The sequence below is a fragment of the Prunus dulcis genome, chromosome 2 (genome assembly GCF_902201215.1).
Source record: "Prunus dulcis chromosome 2, ALMONDv2, whole genome shotgun sequence".
NCBI lineage: Eukaryota > Viridiplantae > Streptophyta > Magnoliopsida > Rosales > Rosaceae > Prunus > Prunus dulcis.
The window spans coordinates 6776788-6799741 of record NC_047651.1 but is presented as its reverse complement, the minus strand read 5'-3'; the positions used below and the strand labels follow the sequence as shown (position 1 = coordinate 6799741).

Here is a 22954-nt window from a genome sequence, read left to right as displayed (position 1 = left end):
TATCTTGTGAAAATGAGTATTTGAAAAATCCATGAACTTAAAGTAGCATAAATCAGTGAAGGTGCTAAAATAAAAAGTGAAGCTGAAAGTTTAGCAACACATGAATTTGAAAATTTTGAGTTTTTAATAGGCATGGTTATTTGGCATGATATTTTGTTGAAATTTAACTTAATCAGCCAAGAGTTACAATCTAAAGATATGTGCATTGATGCTAACATAAAAGAGTTGAAGGTGCTCATTTCTTTTATGAAGAATTATAGAGAAATTGGGTTTGCATCAGCTATGATTGAAGCTAGAACAATTGCTTATGATATGGGGATTAAGCATGAATTTTCTAAAGAAGGTCAAAGTCATAGAAATAAGTTTTGCCATTTCGTCTGAGAAGAGGGAAGAGAGAAGGAGGTGCTAATGTAAGTGATGTGAATCTTGAGACTACTTTAGAAATTGTGAATTTTCTGTTGATGTAAGTGATGTGTTTTTAGAGTTACAGGTGCTGCAATTGATTTTACCAAGAGAAGCAAATACAAATATTGAAATTGTATGTTTGTAAACGATATGGACTGTTTTCCAAATGTTTTGATTGTCTATAGAATACTATTGCATATGTAGAAAGATGCTTTTCAAAATTACAATTATTGAAATCTTAATTGAGGTCAACCATGTTACAAGAAAGGTTAAATGGGCTAGCAATCATATGCATTGAATAGATATGCTAGAAAAGCTTGAATTTGAAAACATAATTGAGGATTTTGCTTCTGAAGAAGAATATTTCAATAATACTTTTTTTGTTGTGATTTTGTTGTTTTTTACCTTTATCTTGTAGGTGATGTTGCTCTTATTTTGCTTTGGCTATTAAGGATGCAAAGGGATTTCGAGTAGGTTGCTTGCTATTGTTTTGCTTTGGCTATTGAGGATGCAAACAAATTTTTGTTTTGCTTTGGTTGTTAAGGATGCAAAGGAATGTCAAGTAGGTTGCTACTATTTTGCTTTGAGTGTTGAAGATGCAAAGAAATTTGAAGTAAGTTGCTGCTATTTTGCTTTGTTGTTAAGGATGAAATGAAATTTCAAGTAGGTTAAGGAAGGCTGTTAGTATGAAATTGTGTTGGTATTTCCTAGAACTTAAGATTTGGAAGTGTCATTTAGCTGTACCGTTGAAGAAAAATTGATGTCTCAAATTTCCAGAAACTGCAGGATTAAAATAGCTCAGCAATTCCCAAATTCCAAAATTGTGACTTACACGTACAATACATTTGATTTGAAGAGTAAGACATGGTATTTCTCATGCATACATGATAAAAATGTTTTTGGCATTTAATATGATTTTATTTTCATGATTTTCTCTTAATAAGAATCCTTTTAGAAGTGCATCCCATAACGTTTGGAAAGCTAAGTTTTTATTTGAGATAAATCATTAAGTGTTCCATGTTTACTTGGTGATTTATTAAATACTGTTTATCATTCATATTGCATTCATTTGCATTAATAGGTGACTCATATGGTTGAGGGCACCAAGACAGTGGTGGTGGTTTTTCTTCGGTGAGCTTGAAATAATCGTGACCAGTATTTCGTTCAACGTAAAGAGTGTTGAAAGATCATTTCATGACAGAAGTTGAGTTATGAAGAAGTCCGTGTCTAGGATAAGTATGTAAGTACTTCTTGTAATCATCGTTCTATAATGGATTTGTTTTAACTGAGGAGTCCCTGGATTTTACCTAGAGGTGGGCTTTTACCACGTAAAATAATAAGTGTGTGAGTACTTGTAATCATCTTTCTATAGTGGATTTGTTTTGGACCAAGGAGTCTCGTGGGTTTTCCCCATAGGTGGGATTTTACCACATAAATTAACTGTGTGTTCCTTCATTTTATGTTATGCAAGTGCTACCGAAATTGTTTATTACTATTGATTTAATATTAAAATGGCTTATTCATCCCCCTTATGCATTTTTAGTCATCTTACATGTAATTTCAAAGGCAAAGATGAACTGATCAAGCATGTGGAAGTGTTAGCTTTTAAAAATATAGTTAGAATTTGATAACATTTGCCTTTTAATCTTTACTCAAATTACATGACCATTTTGAAGAAAAAGAACTGATTGAATTGTTTTAAGTATTTATCTTGTTTATGCATTAAGTTTGAATGTACTAGGCTTAGCCTCAGATTTTGGAATTTTTGATATGTTAAATTTGCCACCCTAAACTGGGACTATGGTTTTTTATTTTTTTATTTTTTATTTTATATTCATTTATTTATTTATTTTTAACTTAAGACTAGGGAATCTTGCCTTCATTTTATTTCAATTTTTGAGGGTTGGGTTGAGAATGTTATCCGCAAGAGTCGGTAAAAACATAAAATCTGGCTAATGGTAAAAGTCGATAGATGATTTACATTGAAAACAAAGGATTCTTTGTTTTCAGTCGTCTGCTAGAAACTCGAGGATTCTCCCATCTTGTTTATAACTCAATAGACGATTTAGGTTAAAAACCAAGAATTAGAGAATAATGAGAGAGTTTAAATCCCAGCATACTCAATAAGCCATTCCACTTCACCAAACCAGAATCCAACTACTGAAGGAAATAAACCCTCCAAGAGAAGACAACAAAAACTCTTGTTATAACTCTTTTGTGGTAAACTCGAGTATTCTCCGTTTAAGTAAGGCTAATTACACTGAATGAATCGTATGCGATACAACAAAACAAAATCGGAACACAACATATAAACCTGGAACTACAAAGTTACAACCCTATCCTTTGGATAGCAAACAATGAAAAATGAGGCAACCAAGAGAGAGACTCTGAAGCAGCCTAAAGAATAACATATATTACAGAAGAAAAAGAAAAAAGGAGAAGAAAAAACGAATAGCATCACCTTCTCATCTCCTTGGGGGGTCCAAGATAGCATTCATTTCTATTTGTACAGGGCATAACGCACTCTGATTGCCAAACCTCTCAGCTTCTCTTGCAATCTGGACATCACAAGGTCTATAGTACTGATACAGAAACTTTACAACAAAGCGAGGAACAATTGCTGCTATGGTGATTGCAAGCAAACATAACCAAAATGATGCAGTCTTTGCGACTTCAAAAACGGCCCTGTCAAATTATTTTGGAACTGCAAAGATTAGTATACACATGCAAGTATCATACACTATGGATGGAAAATTTCAGTTTGATGCATGTATGGAGCTTCTCATAGTACAAGAAGCTTGGTTTTGTTGGCAGTTGTAAGTTTCTGACTGGAGATGCCTATTTTTAGCTCAAAGAAAGAAAAAAGAAAAACAAATTGGTGATGGGTATTTCTCAGACGTGGTTTCTTCACTCTTTATTGGAAGAATGACAAAATTTACCATGTTCAACCACAAGCTGCTGGTTCTAAGCTGATTACATACCTCAGTCAGAAGTTCAACACCTATGACTTAACCTCAAAAGTGTACCAATTGGAAATAAGTAATGCATGTAGTGCATGAAGAAAAACCATGATACCATACTTCTGACAGACAGGTCCCCAGAAATTAGTCAACCAACAAAAGCTATTCTCTACCAACCCTACCCTAAACAATTCTGCCCTAGCTAGAAGAAAATGAACTTGCCCAATTACTGCCCGCACTTCTTTATGGAACCACTGCATCAGGTTTCTGAAGCCTCCAAGGGACAGCCACAGCAGATGGAGTGACTTGAGACCATTACTAAAAATAATTTTGAGAGGCATATTTATAATGAAATGTAATCTTTACATGCTTTGTGTGACATGAAATGCAACATAAATGCTCGCCACTGCATCTCATAGGGTGCGGCTGTAGTATAAATGCAATTATGCTGGCGAAAAAAATGAAGTATATAAATCTGATACTACTAAATTAGAGGGCATACCAGTAGCCAACGAGTGAAGGTAAAGCATCAATGACAATGACACAAATCCAAGTCGCAATTATAGATCCCCAAATGGCTGCATGTGTAATCCATGTCCACCGGATGACATCCATAGCCAAGTGCAAATTAACCAAAATTACCACTGAAAGTGTCCAAAGATCTCCAATACTTGATGTATCAATGGTGCTGCCCCAATATGCAAAGAGAGGGATAAAGAAGACGGCCAGACTTTGCCACAATGTGTCAACCATTGTTAGCCAAAATAATTTCGAGTTGTAGCATTCTTGTCTCTGACCAGCTCCATATAGCTGAGGATATGTCAGAAGGGTCCTTCTACTTAGGTCCTTGTCAAGAATCCCAACAACAATTGTGGGTACTGCAGTGTAGATTATAGAAAACAACATGCTGCTCCATTCAGTGATCGCAGTTGTCAACGTAAAAGAAGTAAAGAGCACATACCTACAGAAAGCACATGAAATTTATTCAGCGAAATGGATAAGCAAGGATTCATAATAATTCTTCTTTCCTTCATTTTCCATGTAAACTAAAACCTATTATAACTCGCATCAAGATTCAACATCAATTATAACACATGACAATCTGGACACAACGACCTAGGTTTGACACAAACAGATTTAAATCTGACTATCTTCAACGTCATAGCTTCAAGTTCAAAAGTCACATCAGATTCATAACCAGAAATTAGCTTATGGCTTTTAAAAATGGAACTAGACAACGTTTGGCCCTTAATGACCGTGACTCCATATCTACATAATCATGAGCAATCTTCTGTTTAGTATTTTGTTTTCTTTTGATTTATAACTTCAAAAAGAAAAACCAACGCATCTCAAGACCTTTTCAGGCTGGAGGAAAAGAACTTAAGTCTGCACAACAACCACTGACAGTGACCTTGATGGCATGCATGAACTGAAAATTTATCCGACAAAGAATTACTCACCAAAATAAAATAAGCACAAACACTGCATTCCTGTAAAAATTGTATAATATCATATAGCCCATTCGCTGGTAATTCCAATGCCCATGTACCAATAAAAGGGGAACTAAGAATCTGAACTGCCCCATTGCAAAATCTGATGCCATTACAGCCTGTCGACCTTCTTGGCCACTGATGCCAACTCCCACATCAGCCATTTGGATCATGGAAACATCATTAGCACCTATCAATATTCCAAAACAAATTCTACCATCAACACTATTTCCCAATGAGACTAGGAATAAGATCTTGATTTTGGTGTTGGAAGTATAAGATATTTATTTAAGTGAAATCAACAGAAGAATAATTACCATCCCCGATTGCAAGTGTCATATCAGCAGTCCTGTTCTTCACAAGGGCAATAATTCCAGCTTTTTGCAATGGAGCCACTCGGCAACAAAGCACCACAGAACAGTTACTGGCTAAGTCAAAGAGCTGCAGTATGAAATAAGTTTGATCAGCATATTAGACATCACTCAGATCAAAACAAGCATACAAGACATCATCAAGAAGTTTAGAAAACTAAACAGATAGGTCTAGGAGCAATTACCTTTTCCTCAAGTTCGCTATCAAGAATATAAACAAGGCTGCTACCATCAATAATTAAAGCTACTGGAGTCACACCATCTCCAGAACTTCCTCCGGCAGTGTGTGTATCCCCAGAAAACATCGTAAGCTTCTTAGACATGAGTACAGCATCCTCTAAACTCCTTCGACATGAATCCTTAGAGCTGCTGTTAATTATAATCTGAGTCATCTTTCTTGTTAGAAGCTTTGATGAGTAGCCAATGGATATGGCTGTTTCTTGCTTATCCCCTGTCAAAACCCAGACCTGAATCCCTGCTGTTCTTAGAGACTCTATGGCTTCAGGCACCCCCTGTTGTAGTTTATCCTCAATACCAGAGGCACCTAGTATGATGAGATTGTTCTCTATGTTGCCAGCAACCTTGCGAAGTAGAGCAGCCCGGCCAATTAAAGCGGTACTTGCTGCCTCAAAAGACGAATGCCACTGCTCGAATTCTGAAGCACTCAGTTCTCTCATCCCAACAACAAGCGTTCTCAAACCGAGAGAGGAGTAAGCATGAATATGGGCTTCTGTTGCTCGTATTATGTCCAAGTTTAATCTTCTGTCTATGACACTGAACATGGTAGTGTCAGCACCTTTTACAAAGACTTTGAAGGTCTTATCAGGGCAACCCAATATAACCGACATTCTCTTCCGGTCACTATCAAATTCATGCAAACCCAAAACATTGAACCTGCACTGCCCATGAGTGGGAAATTATGAATGAGATAACTAAGGTCTTTACTTCTCAAAAGGCAGTTCAGTATTAATTATCATACTGTAATCACAAGGTTAGACAAGCATGCTCATGCAATGCCAAACTTATCTATTTATAGATTAATGTATTTATATTGATGAATAAGCGAGCTGAGAGTGTCAAATTACCTTTGCCTTTCTCCTTGGATATCAATAACTATATGACCAGAGGTTCGTTCAATAAGCATAAAGCCGTAGGCAGCAGCAGCATAAACCAATGCTTGTTCATCTGGAGACTCCCCTTGGTAATCTACTAATTTCACATTTGGATCCAACGTATCCATAACAAGAGGCACAATAGTGTTACAAGCTGCCAATGCAAGGAAGAACTCATGCACATGTTTGCCTTCATTTGTGTCCACTCCACTTCTTAGTAATTGTAGAAGCTGTGGGTCAGCCTTCACCTTCATCTTTGGCCTCAAAATCTTCCCATCCACTGATACCAAACAAGAGAAGTAAGAAATTGGAAATTACTAAAACAATAGAAAGTAATTTTTTTTTTTTTTTTTGAAACCCTAAACCCTAAACAATAGAAAGTATTATTCAGAAGACAATATAATCAAAAGCACAGATTTATTACCTTGAACAGAGTACCCCACTTGGTCCTTTCCCGAATTGGCTGTCGCATCATTATAATCTACTCCCCAAATGCTTGCACATTGAAATTCCATTTTATTCTCGGTAAGCGTACCAGTTTTGTCTGAGAATACATACTTAATTTGTCCTAAATCTTCATTGATATTCAAAGCTCTGCACTGAAATCTTGCATTAGAAGCCTCATCATACATTTGAGTATCACGGATCATGAAGTATGCTTGACCCACCCGTACAAGCTCCATAGAAATGTACAAAGAGATGGGGATCATGACCTGGAATACGATGACGGACATGAGGAATGTGAAAACAATCTCTAAACCCCATCCATAGTACTTATAATTGTCCACTTTCCCCTCAGAGTAGTCCTTCTTCCTGTAGAAGAGTATGTCATCCAACTTATCATTGTGGCGTCTCAACCAAACAGCAGCACACAGAGACACAACTGTACACAAAGCAACAAGAAACCCCGAGAGTATGATGATCTCTAAGTTCATACGGGTCTCAAGACGACTCCTCTTGGATGGGGCTCCGGAGCTATTTAGCATAACTTTGGTCTCACGACCAGCATAAACAGCAACCCCGAGGACCCAACGAGTATTCTTGAGCTCACAGCCTCGAAGTACAATGTTTGAGGGTCCTAATGACAGTCTCTTGCCATCAATTTCCATGAATCCGTGAAAACCGTATATATTTCTATTGGGGTTTTCACACTTAATCAACCCGGTAATCTTCTCCTTTTCAGGCAACCTGGAGAGGGTTTCTTGTTTTGCATACCGGGTCTTCAAATTTGATTCCCCATCTAAATTGATAGTCTGCACATAAGCAACCCCAGTTGGGTCACTCGTCGAGAGCAGTACCATATCACAAGGAATAGCTTCACCTGCTTCAATTTTGATGATTTCACCAACTCGGATATCCTTCCACTTTTTTAATTGAAACTGATTATTAACCAAAACTGATGCCAACCGATTGTTCTCAATTCGGTCAGACCTATGCCGCCTATAGTCCTCATAAGCATCCTTAACTGCAGTAACGAGCAAGACAAATGCCAGTGGCAAAATGGAAACTCCCCGGCCAAAAACCGCCAGCTGGGGGAGCTGATTGAGCACAGCAATCACAAGAAAATATATGTATGCTACCCTATGAAACTGTTCAAACAAATTTCTGGGCAAAAAAGTGATAATTGAGTACTTTGCCGTCCTTATTGAATTCCCAGAAAACTCAAACCTCTCGTGTGTCTTACCAAGATCATCTATATAAATGTTCCTTACATCCTCTTCATTCATCTCCTTTTGGGACATGCTGAACGCTTCAGAATCAGCTCCTCTCGACCCATACCGTACAGGCTTTGATCCGACATCACCAAAACTCACTTCCCGGACAGAATTCGTGCCAGAAGCCCTGGAATGAATCGAAGAAATGCTTCTCTGTGAGGAAGAATTGAAGGCGGGTTCAATGTTGAGGGAATTCTCAGCTGGGTTTTTAGAATCCATCCCGGAAAACGATCCAGAGTGACCGGAAGTGGGATTTACAAAATCAGAAAAGACAGGTAAAGTAGGGAGCTCTTGCGTATTTGGGGTTCTTGGAGATGGGATCAAAAGAGGCCGCTTTGAGGTCATGATCTGAAGAAGATCAGATCAGAGGCCTCTTGAACAGCATTCAGTCAACAATCATGAAATTCAAGAAGTACCCAGATGCCAAATCCAATCAAAATCACAATATATTACAACAACAGCAACCAAATCGAGAAAACAAAACAAACCAAGAAATCAGTACAACAGATATGTACAAGAACAGGAACCCAACTCACTAGTCAGCTAGATATGCAGATATTGTACACGCAAAACTTGAGAGTGAGAGTCAGATGAGCTTTGGTTGAGCTTACTCGTTTGCAGACCTCGGCATTTTACACGTAGAGGTGGATGGTCATGGTGTTATAGCTGTGCTTCAATGGAGGTTGAAGAAGAAGCGTGTGATACAATTTGAAAGAGACTAAAGAATTGTAAAAGGTCAAAGGCATGTTAAGCATTATAGAGTTAGAGGAAGGGCGGCTATTACAATAAATGAGGAAGAAGTCGTATTGGGTGGCGACAGCGAACATATCAAATTCAAAAATGTTAGTAAAGTCTTTGTTCTTCCAGATGGAGAGAAAGAACAAAGCCAAGGACAAAGACAAGAGGAAGATAGAGAGAGACTGTTAATGACGCTCTTTATTTTCAAATGTTCTAGAAGGACTGCTAAGGATTATTAATTTAGTCTATGCTTAAATCAATATTGGGTGTCTGAAATTGACCGGATGATATTTTGTTTTCTTATTAGACGTATTGAATATGAGAGAGAGAGAGAGAGAGAGAGAGAGAGAGAGAGAGAGAATTCTCACTATTTCTTTCATGATCATGAATCAGAATTCTCACTATTTCATTCATGATCATGAATCAGAATCTTAATCTGGTGTAATTAAATAAGATACAGATATTGAAGTTTTTAATCTCATACTTAGGGGGTGTATTCATTAAGATTTTAATAGATTGTAATTACAAGATTATAATGTAACGGATTTTAGCCGTATTTGTAATTACAAGATTTTAATATATTGAAATTAGGGAAATAGCTCTAAATGCCACCTTTTTATAATTTTTTCTGAAAATACCAGCTCTCTCTAATTTTTTTGCAACTATTACCTATAAATATATATTTATTGTCCACTTATTGCACACATATCACTTTTCTCTGAAATTTAGCTCTCTCTCTCTCTCTCTCTCTCTCTCTCTCTCTCTCTCTCTCTCTCTCTCTCTCCATCTAGCTAACTATGCATCTGCTCACGAAAAAGAAGATCAAGAACAATCTACAGAACCCACAGCTTTGCCCTCAAAACCCAGTTCTTCCTCTTCCTCTCTGTTTTCTTCTCTACCCAAATCCAAACCCCAATATCGTCTCTCTTCGAATCCCTTTTGCAACCTAAACAAACCCAAACAAAACCATCTTTTCTGAATATGACAGCATGTGTTGGCATTAGGTGGCCATTGTTTGAGCATTTTGGTCCAATTTTGGGGGGTTTTGAAGTCTGGGTTTACATGCCCTCTTCAAGAACAGCTTCTCCAGAAAATGAATTGTTGGGAATATGTAAGTTTTGATGTTAAATTGAACTAACTACGCATCTTCTCACGAAGAAGAAGATCAAGAACAACCTACAAAACCCACAGCTTTGCCCTCAAAACCCAGTTCTTCCTCTTCCTCTTTGTTTTCTTTTCTACCCAAATCCAAACCCCAATTTCGTCTCTCTTCGAATCCCTTTTGCAACCTAAACAAACCCAAACAAAACCATCTTTTCTGAATATGACAGCATGTGTTGGCATTAGGTGGCCATTGTTTGAGCATTTTGGTCCAATTTTGGGGGGTTTTGAAGTCTGGGTTTACATGCCCTCTTCAAGAACAGCAATCGTATTGTGATTTTATTGCGGTTGTATTGTAGTCGTATTGCTTTTGTATTGCTATGGTATTGCTGTTATATTGATTTTTTTTGGTGTTTTATTGATATGTTACTGTAATTTAATAGGAATATATGTTGATATCATTTTTCTTTATCTGCTTGTGATTTGAGTAGGAGTTGAGATTATTCTTGGCTGAAGTATTATTTACGATCTCTCTCTTTCTCTCTCTTTCTCTCTCTTTGCTCTTTGTATTTTTCTCAACATTTATGTGTTAATTTAATGTCTGGCATTGTTTTGGAACCATAATCATTGTCAATCTCATTGTTTCTTTAAAAGATTGCTGTGAAATTGTTACTTCATTTTCTTCTTTCCTTTGTTTTAAGATATTTTTGTTTGGAGAAAAAGAACTCTGTTTTTGTAATCTAAAAGACTAGGTACTCATGGTGAGTGTTTTCTGATCAACAAGATCCAGACTTTATGTATGTCAATTTACTACTTTTGCACTTAAACTTTGGCTGTCTAAAATTTGAAAAGTCTTGTATGCCAGCAGTGTATCTATGTCACACATCTTGGGTAAGAGGTATTCTTCAATTGTGATAGTTTGCTATGTTGTACGTATTCAAACTGCCTCAAAATGTTTTCATTGGTGTCTTGAGTTCAATACCAACAAAAGTTTTTAAATGACAAGAAATTATGAAAAGCTTATACATAACAGACATATAGTTGAACATAGCTAGAGTGTATATTTAGAAGATGTCATTGTGCTTCAAATTAGCAAATTTGTGGGGTGAAAACACAATGGTTGACATGTCATTCTGCATTTGATAAAAATAATTGATGACTTTGTATGGAAGTATACTCATTAAATATCTTAGATTCTATCAATGAATGAAATATTTGCCTTCGAGAGCTTCATGTTTTTCGGTTTGTTTATCTTATATTCTATAAATGAATGAAATATTTTGGTAGATTGGAGAGACTAGTCAGCTAGTGAATTTTGGATCATGACTTTTGAAGGGGGACTAGGCTTGAGCAGCTGCAAGAGTAAAAGGGATGATGCTTCATGTAAATTCAACAATTAAATAGGAGATTTTTGTTTTCAATTTGTTAATTCTTGAGATACTTGGTCATTTTTTAAGATTATGTGAAATAAAAAAATTGTATTGAATATTATTGTATACGAGACCATGTAATTATTTTGATACCATTAAATGAAATTTTAATTCAATTTACTTGAAAACTTTGGGATCTTGAGCAAGAGACGGCAGTCACGTATACGACAGTTTTGAAACATAAAAGACGATAATGTAAGAATGGTTAATTTTGATGATATCCATAGTTGCTTCCACTCCATTATAATGTCATGTAGATTATAAAGTGGCAATATACATGCAATACAAAAGCAATATGAAAGCAATAAACAATCAATAAAGGGGCAATAGACAACCAATGCAAAAGCAATAAAATGACAATAAACAAGTACCGTATGGATGTCTTTGTACTCTCTTTCCCATATTATATATTGTTCTAATTGTTGAACTATTACAATATTCAGTTGCTACATATAATAAATAGTACATAAAAAATAATAACCATGTATGAAAATTTCATATCATTATAATAATGACCTCAAAAATAATATCAAGTACATTACACAAATATTAGAAACATACGGCTCCACAAGAAGAATACATGATATCTTATGTCCTTACTAATTCTTGGGGCCTAATAACAAGTATAATCAATGATGTGTACAGTTTGCTGCAAGTTTGCTTAGCATTTTCATAATAGAAGCTTTGCTTTTCTCTTCAAATGGCATCTCAAAGAACTCCTTGTCTACACATTACATTATGCACAAAATGGTCTCCAATGCCAGTGTATGACTTGCACATCAGTGTCTGCACAAACCAGCTAAAACACATTGTGTAATTGTTAACCTCAAATTTGTTCTTCACAAGGAAATGAGTTGGGTGTGGCTTTTTCCTTGTGCAATTTGAAAAGAAAAAAAGAGAGAAACATAAATTGTCAAGACAAAACTACAGCAAATTATAATTTGGTCAAGTACTCACCATCGGGAAACAATATGCTTCAATGAATAAATAACATATTAATTTTCAACCAACACTACTGCACAACTCATCTCAGAAACATGATTGAGATTTGACAAACATACAGGTAGAAGATATAATCCATTAAAACACTCACATGCAAAAAACGAACCTAAATTATACGCCAACTCAAGCTACAAAAACCCAACTTGTTGAGCACCATTCAACAAGTTTTATAGGCAAATTGAAATCAAGTAGAAATTACTTCAGCAGTAACACCTTCATTTTTTCAACCAAAGATGCCAGCTTCCTTTCAATATCAAAAAGCACATTCAATTAGTCCCAAGATGTGGGACATAGATACCTAGTCTTTTAGATTACAAAAACAGAGTTCTTTTTCTCCAAACAAAAATATCTTAAAACAAAGGAAAGAAGAAAATGAAGTAACAATTTCACAGCAATCTTTTAAAGAAACAATGAGATTGACAATGATTATGGTTCCAAAACAATGCCAGACATTAAATTAACACATAAATGTTGAGAAAAATACAAAGAGCAGAGAGAGAGAGAGAAGAGAGAGAAAGAGAGAGATCGTAAATAATACTTCAGCCAAGAATAATCTCAACTCCTACTCAAATCACAAGCAGATAAAGAAAAATGATATCAACATATATTCCTATTAAATTACAGTAACATATCAATAAAACACCAAAAAAAATCAATATAACAACAATACCATAGCAATACAAAAGCAATACGACTACAATACAACCGCAATAAAATCACAATACGATTGCTGTTCTTGAAGAGGGCATGTAAACCCAAACTTCAAAACCCCCCAAAATTGGACCAAAATGCTCAAACAATGGCCACCTAATGCCAACACATGCTGTCATATTAAAAAAAGATGGTTTTGTTTGGGTTTGTTTAGGTTGCAAAAGGGATTCGAAGAGAGACGAAATTGGGGTTTGGATTTGGGTAGAAAAGAAAACAAAGAGGAAGAGGAAGAACTGGGTTTTGAGGGCAAAGCTGTGGGTTTTGTAGGTTGTTCTTGATCTTCTTCTTCTTGAGAAGATGCGTAGTTAGTTCAATTTAACATCAAAACTTACATATTCCCAACAATTCATTTTCTGGAGAAGCTGTTCTTGAAGAGGGCATGTAAACCCAGACTTCAAAACCCCCCAAAATTGGACCAAAATGCTCAAACAATGGCCACCTAATGCCAACACATGCTGTCATATTCAGAAAAGATGGTTTTGTTTGGGTTTGTTTAGGTTGCAGAAGGGATTCAAAGAGAGACGAAATTGGGGTTTGAATTTGGGTAGAGAAGAAAACAGAGAGGAAGAGGAAGAACTGGGTTTTGAGGGCAAAGTTGTGGGTTTCTGTAGGTTGTTCTTGATCTTCTTCTTCGTGAGAAGATGCGTAGTTAGCTAGATGGAGAGAGAGAGAGAGAGAGAGAGAGAGAGAGAGAGAGAGAACTAAATTTCAGAGAAAAGTGATATGTGTGCAATAAGTGAATAATAAATAAATATTTATAAGTGATAGTTGCAAAAAAATTGGGGAGATGTGGTATTTTCAGAAAAAATTATAATAAAGGTGGCATTTAGAGCTATTTCCCTTGAAATTATATGATTCTACTTATGATTTTAATAGATTGCAATTTCACTTAGGATTTTTTTGTATTCTCCAAAATAAATTTGCCCAGTGTAGATTGGATTCGGTTCAGCCACGTTCTCCTAACCCAATGACCACTCCTAGTTTTGTCAAGACTTGGACCAAAAATTGTTGTCACACCCATCCTGGGATTGCTCTAGCCCAAACTCGCTTAACTTCAAAGTTCTCATGACTCCGAAGTCAGTAAGCTCCCAAAAGGCCTCGTTCTAGATGGAGATGGGCATGTACATATAAGGTGCATTACCCCCTCACCGTTGTCGATGTGAGATGTTAGAACCACCATAATCTTCTCATCCTCTACCCACTTCACTTGAAATTCCACACCAACTCTCACTGCAATATTTAGAATCTGTTCAACAAGTTTGTCATTCATAACTTGGAGGTCTGGGCAGCCAGATCCCCAACTTTGTTGGTCTTTATCCTTCAATACGATGACTGCCATGCCCCCAAGGAGTTAGTTTGCTGGGCTAGGTGATTTGACGTGATTCCAGTCTGAAGACATACATTTGTTTTTTTATACCTAGTCTGGTGTCATTTTTTCAGTTATCTGCTCTGGTGTGTTGGTGGTTCTTTTTATTGGTTCTTGCTGGGGGCAGTTTGTGGGTTATAAGAATCAGGCATGTAATGGTCAGATTTGTTATGAGATTTGGTATTTATATTACTCATTTAAAAATCTCACATAATCACCACTTATTGAAATACTTTAAAATTGATAAGTTTTTGAATACCACAGTACTTTTATTGGCTACTTAAAAATTCTAATTGAATACCAATGTTCTTTTATTGATTACTTAAAAATCCTAATCCCAATTGAATACCAACGTACTTTTATTGATTACTTAAAAATCCTAATTGAATACTAATGGACTTTTAAGCTTCAAAACAATCTATTAAAATCTCAATTGAATACACCTCCCCTTAGAGTGCTGCTAAACGAATCTTAAAATTAACTGAGTACACCATATGATCTAAGTATACCCTATGTAACTACCAAAAATATCCTTCTACACCTTAATATACTATCACACAAAGTAAAGAAACAAAATCAAAAGCCTTTGGAAAGAAAAAATAGAAACATATCCCACCAATAGTCGGTTCCTCCCGCAACCACAAAGTAAAAAAAACCAAATGCCAAAATGTTTCATTCAGCTAATAGCTTGTATACCTCAAGCGCCAAAGTCTTACATGCACAAAAACCACAAAATTAACTGAATCAAACAAAATATTGCCTCAATTGCAACCATAACCACGTCTCTAGAAAATCATCTTCATGTTTCTTGTACAACATCATCAGTATCCTTGTCTTTATTTTCAAATATGTTGCCAACCATCACCTACAATAAGGAATCGTGGAGGCAAGACAATAATTCAAGTTTAATAGATAAATAGAACAGAGAAATAGCCTCTTACAAGTTTCAAGGCAAGACAATAATTCAACGCCAAAATCAATTCAAGTTCAACGTAGGATCTTCGAACATTCAGTGACACCTCGTTGCCCCCTCTGCCAATGCTCACTATTTGATTATGGTTGAATATGTGGCAAGTAGGGTGTACTTATTACAATTATATTTGTTTCACAGTTTTTTATATCTTTTTTGGTCATTTTATATTAGGGTAAATTAGTAATTCAATAAATAGTTTGGTAGTAGGGTGTACTCAGTTAATTTTAGGGTTCATTTAGCAGCACTCTTTAATTATGATTCGAATCCAATAATCCATCAACTTAACAAATTAAATCAAATTTAAATTGTTCTTTTCCGATGATGATCTGATTCAATATATAATATAAATTTTACTTCTTATGTATGTTTGATTTTTTGGAGAATGGTGTATGTGTGTAAAGAGTTTCTTTACTAAAATAAAAGGTACCAGTTTACTAATGGGATTTTTTTTTTTTTTTTAAAGTCTATAAATATTTCTGAATCAGATCCATTTAAGTGTCCATTTCGTTTGCATATTGAACTTCATGGGAATGAAATTCTCATGTCTAATCTCACAAGATGAGAATGGAGGATGTTCATTTCTGTGTTTGGAAACGTTGAGAACTAGGAAATGTCATTTTCTCCTATTCTCATGTTTGGTTTCTCCTATTCTAATGTTTGCTTGTCTTCTTCGGAGGCTTCTAGAGCCATTGAATTTTAATACTCTTTTCATAAATTTTGATAGGATTTTCACAAATAGACCTATTCCAACATGACATTTTATACAAAAACCCTTAAAGAAACTATGTGGAGGAAAAAGCCCTTAATTAACCGCTTGCCATTTTTTAATTGGTTTTTAATGCGTTGCAATTTTTTCACTTGAAACTTGCAAATACAGCATAGAGTTTTTCTAAAGCATTGGACATGAAGGGTTTTTTTATATATAAAATGTCATATTATAATGGGTCTGTTTATAAAAAGTTCAATTTTGAAACACCACCTAATTATATTGTTAGGTTTTTTTTTATAGCTTAAATCATGTCTTTCGGGGCAAAGATGCTGGTTTTTTGCTCCAATTACTGAAATATTTCAAATTGGACAATTTTCCCACTATATCTTTCATAGAAAGGTCCTTGGGCACTAGCGGCCAATACAAACTTCACATATAAGCAAAACGCACGTGACATTTTGACCACGGAAGATTTTATTTGATATGGTAATTACTTCTATTCTTACTGTCTGATCATTCAGACCTACGAAACAACACGATCAATTTGTAAGAGGCTCATAAAGCCGGAGTGATGCAAGTGCCTTGCCCTTGAGCTTTGTCTTGGTGTCAATGTACTCACTCCAATTGGCGACGGGTGGGTAGAGGGCAGGGTGGCTTGCGCTTAGTAGTTTTGGTATGGGTGAGATTGGGACATTGTCTGGTGGTCCATAAGTATAAACAACTGATAGCCGGGGCTGAGTTTGGTTCACCAGTACCCGATGGAGGACACTCACATACGACCCGTTAGATAATATGTGCATGAGGTCACCGACGTTGACTACCATAGCGCCGGGAACCGGTGGAACCGTAAACCAACCGGTGCCCTCTTGGAAAACTTGCAAGCCACAGATCTTACTTTGGTGGACAATGGTGACAAGGGTTGAATCAGTATGGGCAACAAGACCCATGGCCCGATCAGGATCAGGACAAGCAGGGTAAGAATTCAACTGGAGGACATGTGCCTCTTGGTTATCACCTTTGGGGCCAGACCACTTGACATCTTCCTTGGATATACCTAATGAGGCAAGCATTATCCACATCAGCCTTGAGCAAAGCCTTCCCAATTCTTTATCATATTCTTCGGTAATAGAACTGAAAAAGAAAATCAATACTTTGGTTAATGCAAAATGCAAAACAAAGATATTCTACATATAGTACAATACGTAACATATCAAGTAAGTTCAAACCTTAAACCTTGAATCGTAATTTTTGCTAATTAGATAATGTATGTTATATGGTACAAAAAATGCATGGAGATATGTAACATGTTGTTTTCGAGAACATGTCGAGAACGCATTGATGCATTATTAATATGTCAATAATATATATCAAGAGTACATGTTAAAATCATGAATTAAAAATAATAATATATAAGTTGTGTGTGTGAGTACTGTGAGTACCAGTTTTTGGTGTACCCTTGGGGCCAAAGTTTGGCATAATGTTCAAGTGGTGAACCAAGAATAGTGAAGCACTCAGACCAAAGTTTCTTATCCCAAAAGGCAGATATGAGCAGGGGGCCGTAACCAGAAATGCCACCGGGTCCTCGGGCTACTTTGAGCTTTTGTTCGGCTGGTAGAGAGAAAAGGCTTTGAGCAACAGATTCCATGTCTTCAACCACATTGTTGGGGACGCCATGATTTATGAGTTGGAACACACCCCAAGTCCTGCATGCATGGCTAATGAGTTGGGAGGCATTTGGGTCATTTAGATCAATGATGGGCACAGAATCTGAGTCTAAAGATGGATTTTCATTGAGGTTTGTCCATGCATACTCTTCTGGTATCTCATGCAATGAATTGAAGTCATCTGGTACCTTTCCCAGAATAACATCGAAAGTTTTGGAGTTGTGAGCATCAGGGGCTGTTGCAGTTGGAGCCATTGTTAGAGCAAATGTTGAGAGAGAGAGAGAGAGAGAGAGAGAGAGAGAGATTGTTCTTGGATGTAATTTATATGCATTTAGCGCGTATATATATAATGATGCTGCCAAGCTTACCCAAACACCCCAGCCTAACTACCCCCACCCCAAAAGAGATAGACGTTGCGGAAATAAAAATAAAAAAGAGTGAGAATGATAAGTTCAAAAAAAGAAAATTAAATAAAAGTTGACTTTTGGATTTTGGTTTTTTGAGAGAGTTGGCTCTCTCTCTCTCTCTCTCTCTCTCTCTCTCTCTCTCTATTGGATCAGTTTCATTGTGCATGTATAAACTTAAAAGGGGGAGAAAATGATGAAAAATTAAAAGAGAGGATCCAAAAGGAGAGAGTAATGAAAATGTATAAATGAGTAGCAGCTGAATTGATGAAAAAGAGGGAAGAAAACGATAAAAATAAATAAATGAGAGGATTATATATATGAAGAAAATAGGTTGGCAGTTACATTAAAAAGGAGCAAAAATGATCAAAAAGTAAATTAGAGGATGCAGATCCGTCAAGTAAGAAGAAGTTTCTGTTTTAGTACTTTTATCATGGTTTTGCATTTTGGTTCCTCACTTATTAATATGTTTATTTTTTTAGTAAATTGAACTTAGACCCATAAAATTTATTTTAAATTACCTACAACCCTTTCCTTTAGTTTTCTATGTAAAATACCCAATTTTTTCAAATAATACCCAATAACTAGGATCCAACTAAGCAAGTTACCTAATATAACTTAAAATCTGATTTATTGTATTTTTCTTTAAAATCTGATTTATTGTATTTTTTGGATTCCAAAACTACCCCTATTTATAAGCTAATGTGTTATGGGGGGGTGTAATTAATGACACTCGTTGAATTTGGTAATATCTCTAAATAGTTGTAATGGATGTAGGAACTAATTTAAAAACTTATTTGAAATTAAATATTAAATTCCACATTAAAGTATTAGTAATCTATTTTATGACTAGTAATCTATTTTTGAATTAATGGTGTTTTCTTCTATGAATTACGACTAGTAATCTATTTAAAGTATTAATAATTTAAATTCAATATTAAATTTAGGAATTAATGTTGTTTTCTTTTCATGAATTATACGACTAGTATTCTTTTTTATTATAGTTTTATGAATAATAGTGTACATTATAATTATGTTGAAAAATAATTTGATAATCTATTTATTGTTTTGTTTTTAAAATATTTTTTTAATGAACTTCTTTTTTTCTTCTATGTAATGTACCTATTTCTAATTTATAAAAAATGTGCATAAATTTCAATTATACAACGTATCTATTTTCTATAAATTATTGTGTATCTATTTTTAATTTATGAAAAATGTACGAAAATTTCAATTACAAAGTAATTGACCTATTTTTGTTAATTGTTTTTGGTAAATAATATACCTATATTTTTAGAGGGAATGACAACCAAAAGAAATGGGGTGATTGATATGCTATTAATAGGGAGTTTTAATTACAATTATGGCACTTAATGAAATGCTTGGAATAAATTATAAATAAAATATGAAGTCTGATGGCAAGGATGTAAAAATATATGAATAAACCGTCGTTAGAAAGGAAAAATATGACACATATTAACAGAACAAGGCCGCAAAATAGACATCCAACGACGCAAATTAAAATAATACGCCGTTAAATATACTTTTCACGACAACAAAAAATATGACGTCTTTAAGAAAATTAGAAGACGGCGTTATTGATTCCTACTACGTCGCATATATAAAAACAGCCGTCGTATAATACATTTTCCACTTCGATTTTTCTATAAAACATGGCGTGGAAATAGTTGTCAGTGTCATTGTTTACGACGTATGTATTTATATATTAGACGTTGAAAAAACAAACAACTTCGGTTACTAATATATGAGAGTCGTATTACAAAATTTATACGTCCTATTTTCAGAAACAACAACGACGATAAATTAGACGTTGTTAAATAAAACAACGTCGAAAAAAATAAAAACAGACGTGTTTAGTCTGCATAAGTTTTTAAAAATAGTCGAGGATGAGAATAGACGACCAACACAAACAAATCACCGTCGTTAAAAAGGAAAAATATGACATATTAGAAGAAAAAGGCCGCAAGATAGGCATACAACGGCGATATTTAAAACATTACGCCGTTAAATATAATTTTCACGACGTTATTGAAAACTACTCTGTCTCTTATTGAAAACTACTACGTCTTTAAATACATGAGAAGGCGACGTTATTGAAAACTACTACGTCTCTTATTTACAAAAGACCGTCGTGAAATAAGTTTTCCACTTCGATTGGTCTAAAAAAGATGACGTAGATATAGCTGTCTGTGTCATTATTTACGACGTATGTATTTATGTTGTTGACGTTGAAATGCGAAACAACGTCGGTGGCATTTATATAGTCGGCGTTGTATTTATATGTATTCAGTACTCACGACGTACTTATTAATGTAGACGACGTTGAACTTCTAAACAACGTCAATATTTACGACGCATTTAATAAACCACGTCGGTTCTAAATTAATGTTCAGATATTTAATCTCATTTTTAGGCGTCGGTATTATGGGATTGGAGTCGTGTTATTTTGGATTACATGGCTGTTCTTAATCCTTCCCCGACGTGAGATCCTGGATAATTGCTTCACAATAGCGTCGTGGTTCTTCATTGTTACGTTGCTTTAAGGCGTCGGTAAATATGCTGAATAAATGGTTAACCATAACGTCGTGTTTTATTTGAACAGAAGTTGTTTTTTATGCAGAATATAATGATTTAATCTGGATCCAGTATTTTTTGCACTGATTGTTTTGTGGCCAAAACCTGTATAATGAAAGTGAAGAAATCACATTACAATATATTATAAAATGAATGTCATACATTGCCAATTACATAAGCATCATTCAATCCATATATCTTCACACCCATCTCGAATATTTTGACCACCTAACTCACCCACCAGTTCATCAAATGTGTCAACATTTGGCATCCCTCTAGTAAATGGCTCACACTCAATTATCACATCACCTAAGACTTCATCACCAATAACATCATTATATTCTCTATTAGGCATTGATAAAACTACCGACCAACCACGATGCATCGGGTCGTCAAAAAAAAATATTTGTTTGACTTGAGAAGCCAAAACAAATTGGTCATTCCTATGTCCAATTTTACTCAAATCTACAAGGGTAAATCCAAGTTCGTCGACTACAAGACCAGAACTATCTATCCAATCACACCTAAAGGCTGGGATTGTAAACTTTTGGTAGTCAAGGTCCCAAATTTCTTGAATGACACCATAGAAACCCATATTTGAGAGAATTGGGTTTTTATCCTTGGCACTAACAACTTGCATGGTTTGTGCAAGTAAATAAACTCCACTATTTTGAGTTGTCCGCACATCATCTTGTGCCTTGATATTGAATTTAATACCTTTAATAAGATAGCTCCTATATAATGGCACTGCCATGTTTGGACCAGTTGCTAGCCACCTTAAATTTTCTGGTACGCCATTATTGTCTTCCTCAAGTTCACTTTGAACCTGCAAATTAATCAAATCTTAATTCAATCTAACATAGAAATAAGAAGAAAATTAAAAAAGAAATATGTTATTCAACAACATATACCTTGAAGCGTAGCCATTGAATGAAAGTGCTATTGTGCTTATCCTGCTGCCACTTTGTTCTCTTTCTAAATTTTGGATAAGCAGTCTTGATGTGGATCATATGTTGCCTACATGACACGAAAAATTCAAGCATTACGGTCCCAAATATATAAGATAAACATAAAAAATAATTTAAAATGGAAACTTGAAGAATAAAACTCATACGTACTCGATATAAGGTAGGACTTCCTCTGTATTCTCCAAGACATATAGATGTGCTTGATTCAACATGTCCTGATCAACTACGCTCACTGTGCAACCTGATAATGGCTTTGAAACTCCCATCTTTTGGCTTGAAGGCACTCCAACTGTACTAACATCGGATAAATGCTGAGTACAAAACTCTACCGCTTTTTCAGCTATATACCGCTCAGCAATGCAACCTTCAGGACGAGTACGATTCTGAACATACCCCTTCAGCACTTTCATATATCTTTCAAACGGATACATCCACCTAAAATATACTGGCCCACATAGGCGAACTTCTCTGACAAGATGTACTACTAGATGAACCATGATATCAAAGAACGAAGGGGGAAAGTACTTCTCAAGCAAACACAGAGTAACTACTACATCTTCTTCCAACTTATCTAGCTTGGAAACATCAGCAGTCTTTGCACATATAGCATTGAAGAAGAAGCACAAACGAGTTATTGCATACCTTGCAGGCTTCTCCAAAGCAGAACGAATTGCCACAGGGAGCAATTGTTGCATTAAGGTATGACAATCATGTGATTTAAGGCCAAGAAGTCTTGAATCTTGTAAAGATACAAGATTTTTAATATTTGAAGAATAACCTTCAGGGACCTTCATACCATAGAAAGAATTGCAAACCTCTCTCTTCTCTGCTCTTGACAAATTCCAAGGCCCAGGAGGCAAACGAGTACGTCTTCCTCCATACTTGGGTTGCAAATCAGTTTTGACCCCCATGTTCAATAAATCTAATCGAGCAGCAATCCCATCTTTATTTTTTTCCAGGGATCTCCAGCAATGTACCAATGATACTATCGCAAACATTCTTCTCAATGTGCATAACATCTAGGGCATGCCTCACAGGAAGGTATTTCCAATACTGGAGATCAAAGAATATTGATTTCTTCTTCCAACAAACTCTGTCACCATTTTCAACCATATGCAGCACTTCTTCTCCGGTTAATGGCTCGGGAGGTATGCCATATTCAGGTTTCCCATTAAAAGCTGCACGCTGCCTCCTATATGGATGATTGATTGGTAACCATTTTCTATGCCCAATGTAACAA

At 35.5% G+C, this 22954-nt stretch overlaps 2 protein-coding genes across 3 annotated transcripts; both read right to left on the bottom strand.

Annotated features, from left to right (window-relative positions):
• Positions 1 to 2631: 2631 nt before the first annotated feature.
• LOC117617928 (phospholipid-transporting ATPase 1) lies at positions 2632 to 8950 on the bottom strand. 2 transcript variants are annotated; one of them, XM_034347558.1, is made up of 8 exons: positions 8665 to 8949; positions 6763 to 8180; positions 6312 to 6618; positions 5412 to 6120; positions 5173 to 5296; positions 4826 to 5045; positions 3868 to 4326; positions 2632 to 3090 (listed from the first exon to the last, which is right to left on the bottom strand). In XM_034347558.1, the coding sequence occupies exons 1-8, from the start codon at positions 8682 to 8684 to the stop codon at positions 2871 to 2873; spliced, it is 3477 nt and encodes a 1158-aa protein (XP_034203449.1). In that variant the 5' UTR covers positions 8685 to 8949; the 3' UTR covers positions 2632 to 2870. The 2 variants fall into 2 exon arrangements, with proteins under 2 accessions (XP_034203449.1, XP_034203448.1); XM_034347557.1 differs by having other exon boundaries at positions 6763 to 8950.
• Positions 8951 to 16400: 7450 nt separating this feature from the next.
• LOC117619631 (gibberellin 3-beta-dioxygenase 1-like) lies at positions 16401 to 18033 on the bottom strand. Its single transcript, XM_034349628.1, has 2 exons — positions 17523 to 18033; positions 16401 to 17214 (listed from the first exon to the last, which is right to left on the bottom strand). Exons 1-2 carry the CDS (start codon positions 17999 to 18001, stop codon positions 16623 to 16625), a joined length of 1071 nt encoding a protein of 356 aa, XP_034205519.1. The 5' UTR covers positions 18002 to 18033; the 3' UTR covers positions 16401 to 16622.
• Positions 18034 to 22954: the final 4921 nt, after the last annotated feature.

Coding starts and splice junctions, on each gene's coding strand:
- LOC117619631 (XM_034349628.1), bottom strand. CDS start 18,001: ATGGCTCCAACTGCAACAGCCCCTGATGCTCACAACTCCAAAACTTTC. Junction 17,215..17,522: donor CAAGGGTACACCAAAAACTG/GTACTCACAGTA, acceptor TTTCTTTTTCAG/TTCTATTACCGAAGAATATG.
- LOC117617928 (XM_034347557.1), bottom strand. CDS start 8,398: ATGACCTCAAAGCGGCCTCTTTTGATCCCATCTCCAAGAACCCCAAAT. Junction 6,121..6,311: donor ATCCAAGGAGAAAGGCAAAG/GTAATTTGACAC, acceptor TGGGCAGTGCAG/GTTCAATGTTTTGGGTTTGC. Junction 4,327..4,825: donor TTTGTGCTTATTTTATTTTG/GTGAGTAATTCT, acceptor TGCTTTCTGTAG/GTATGTGCTCTTTACTTCTT.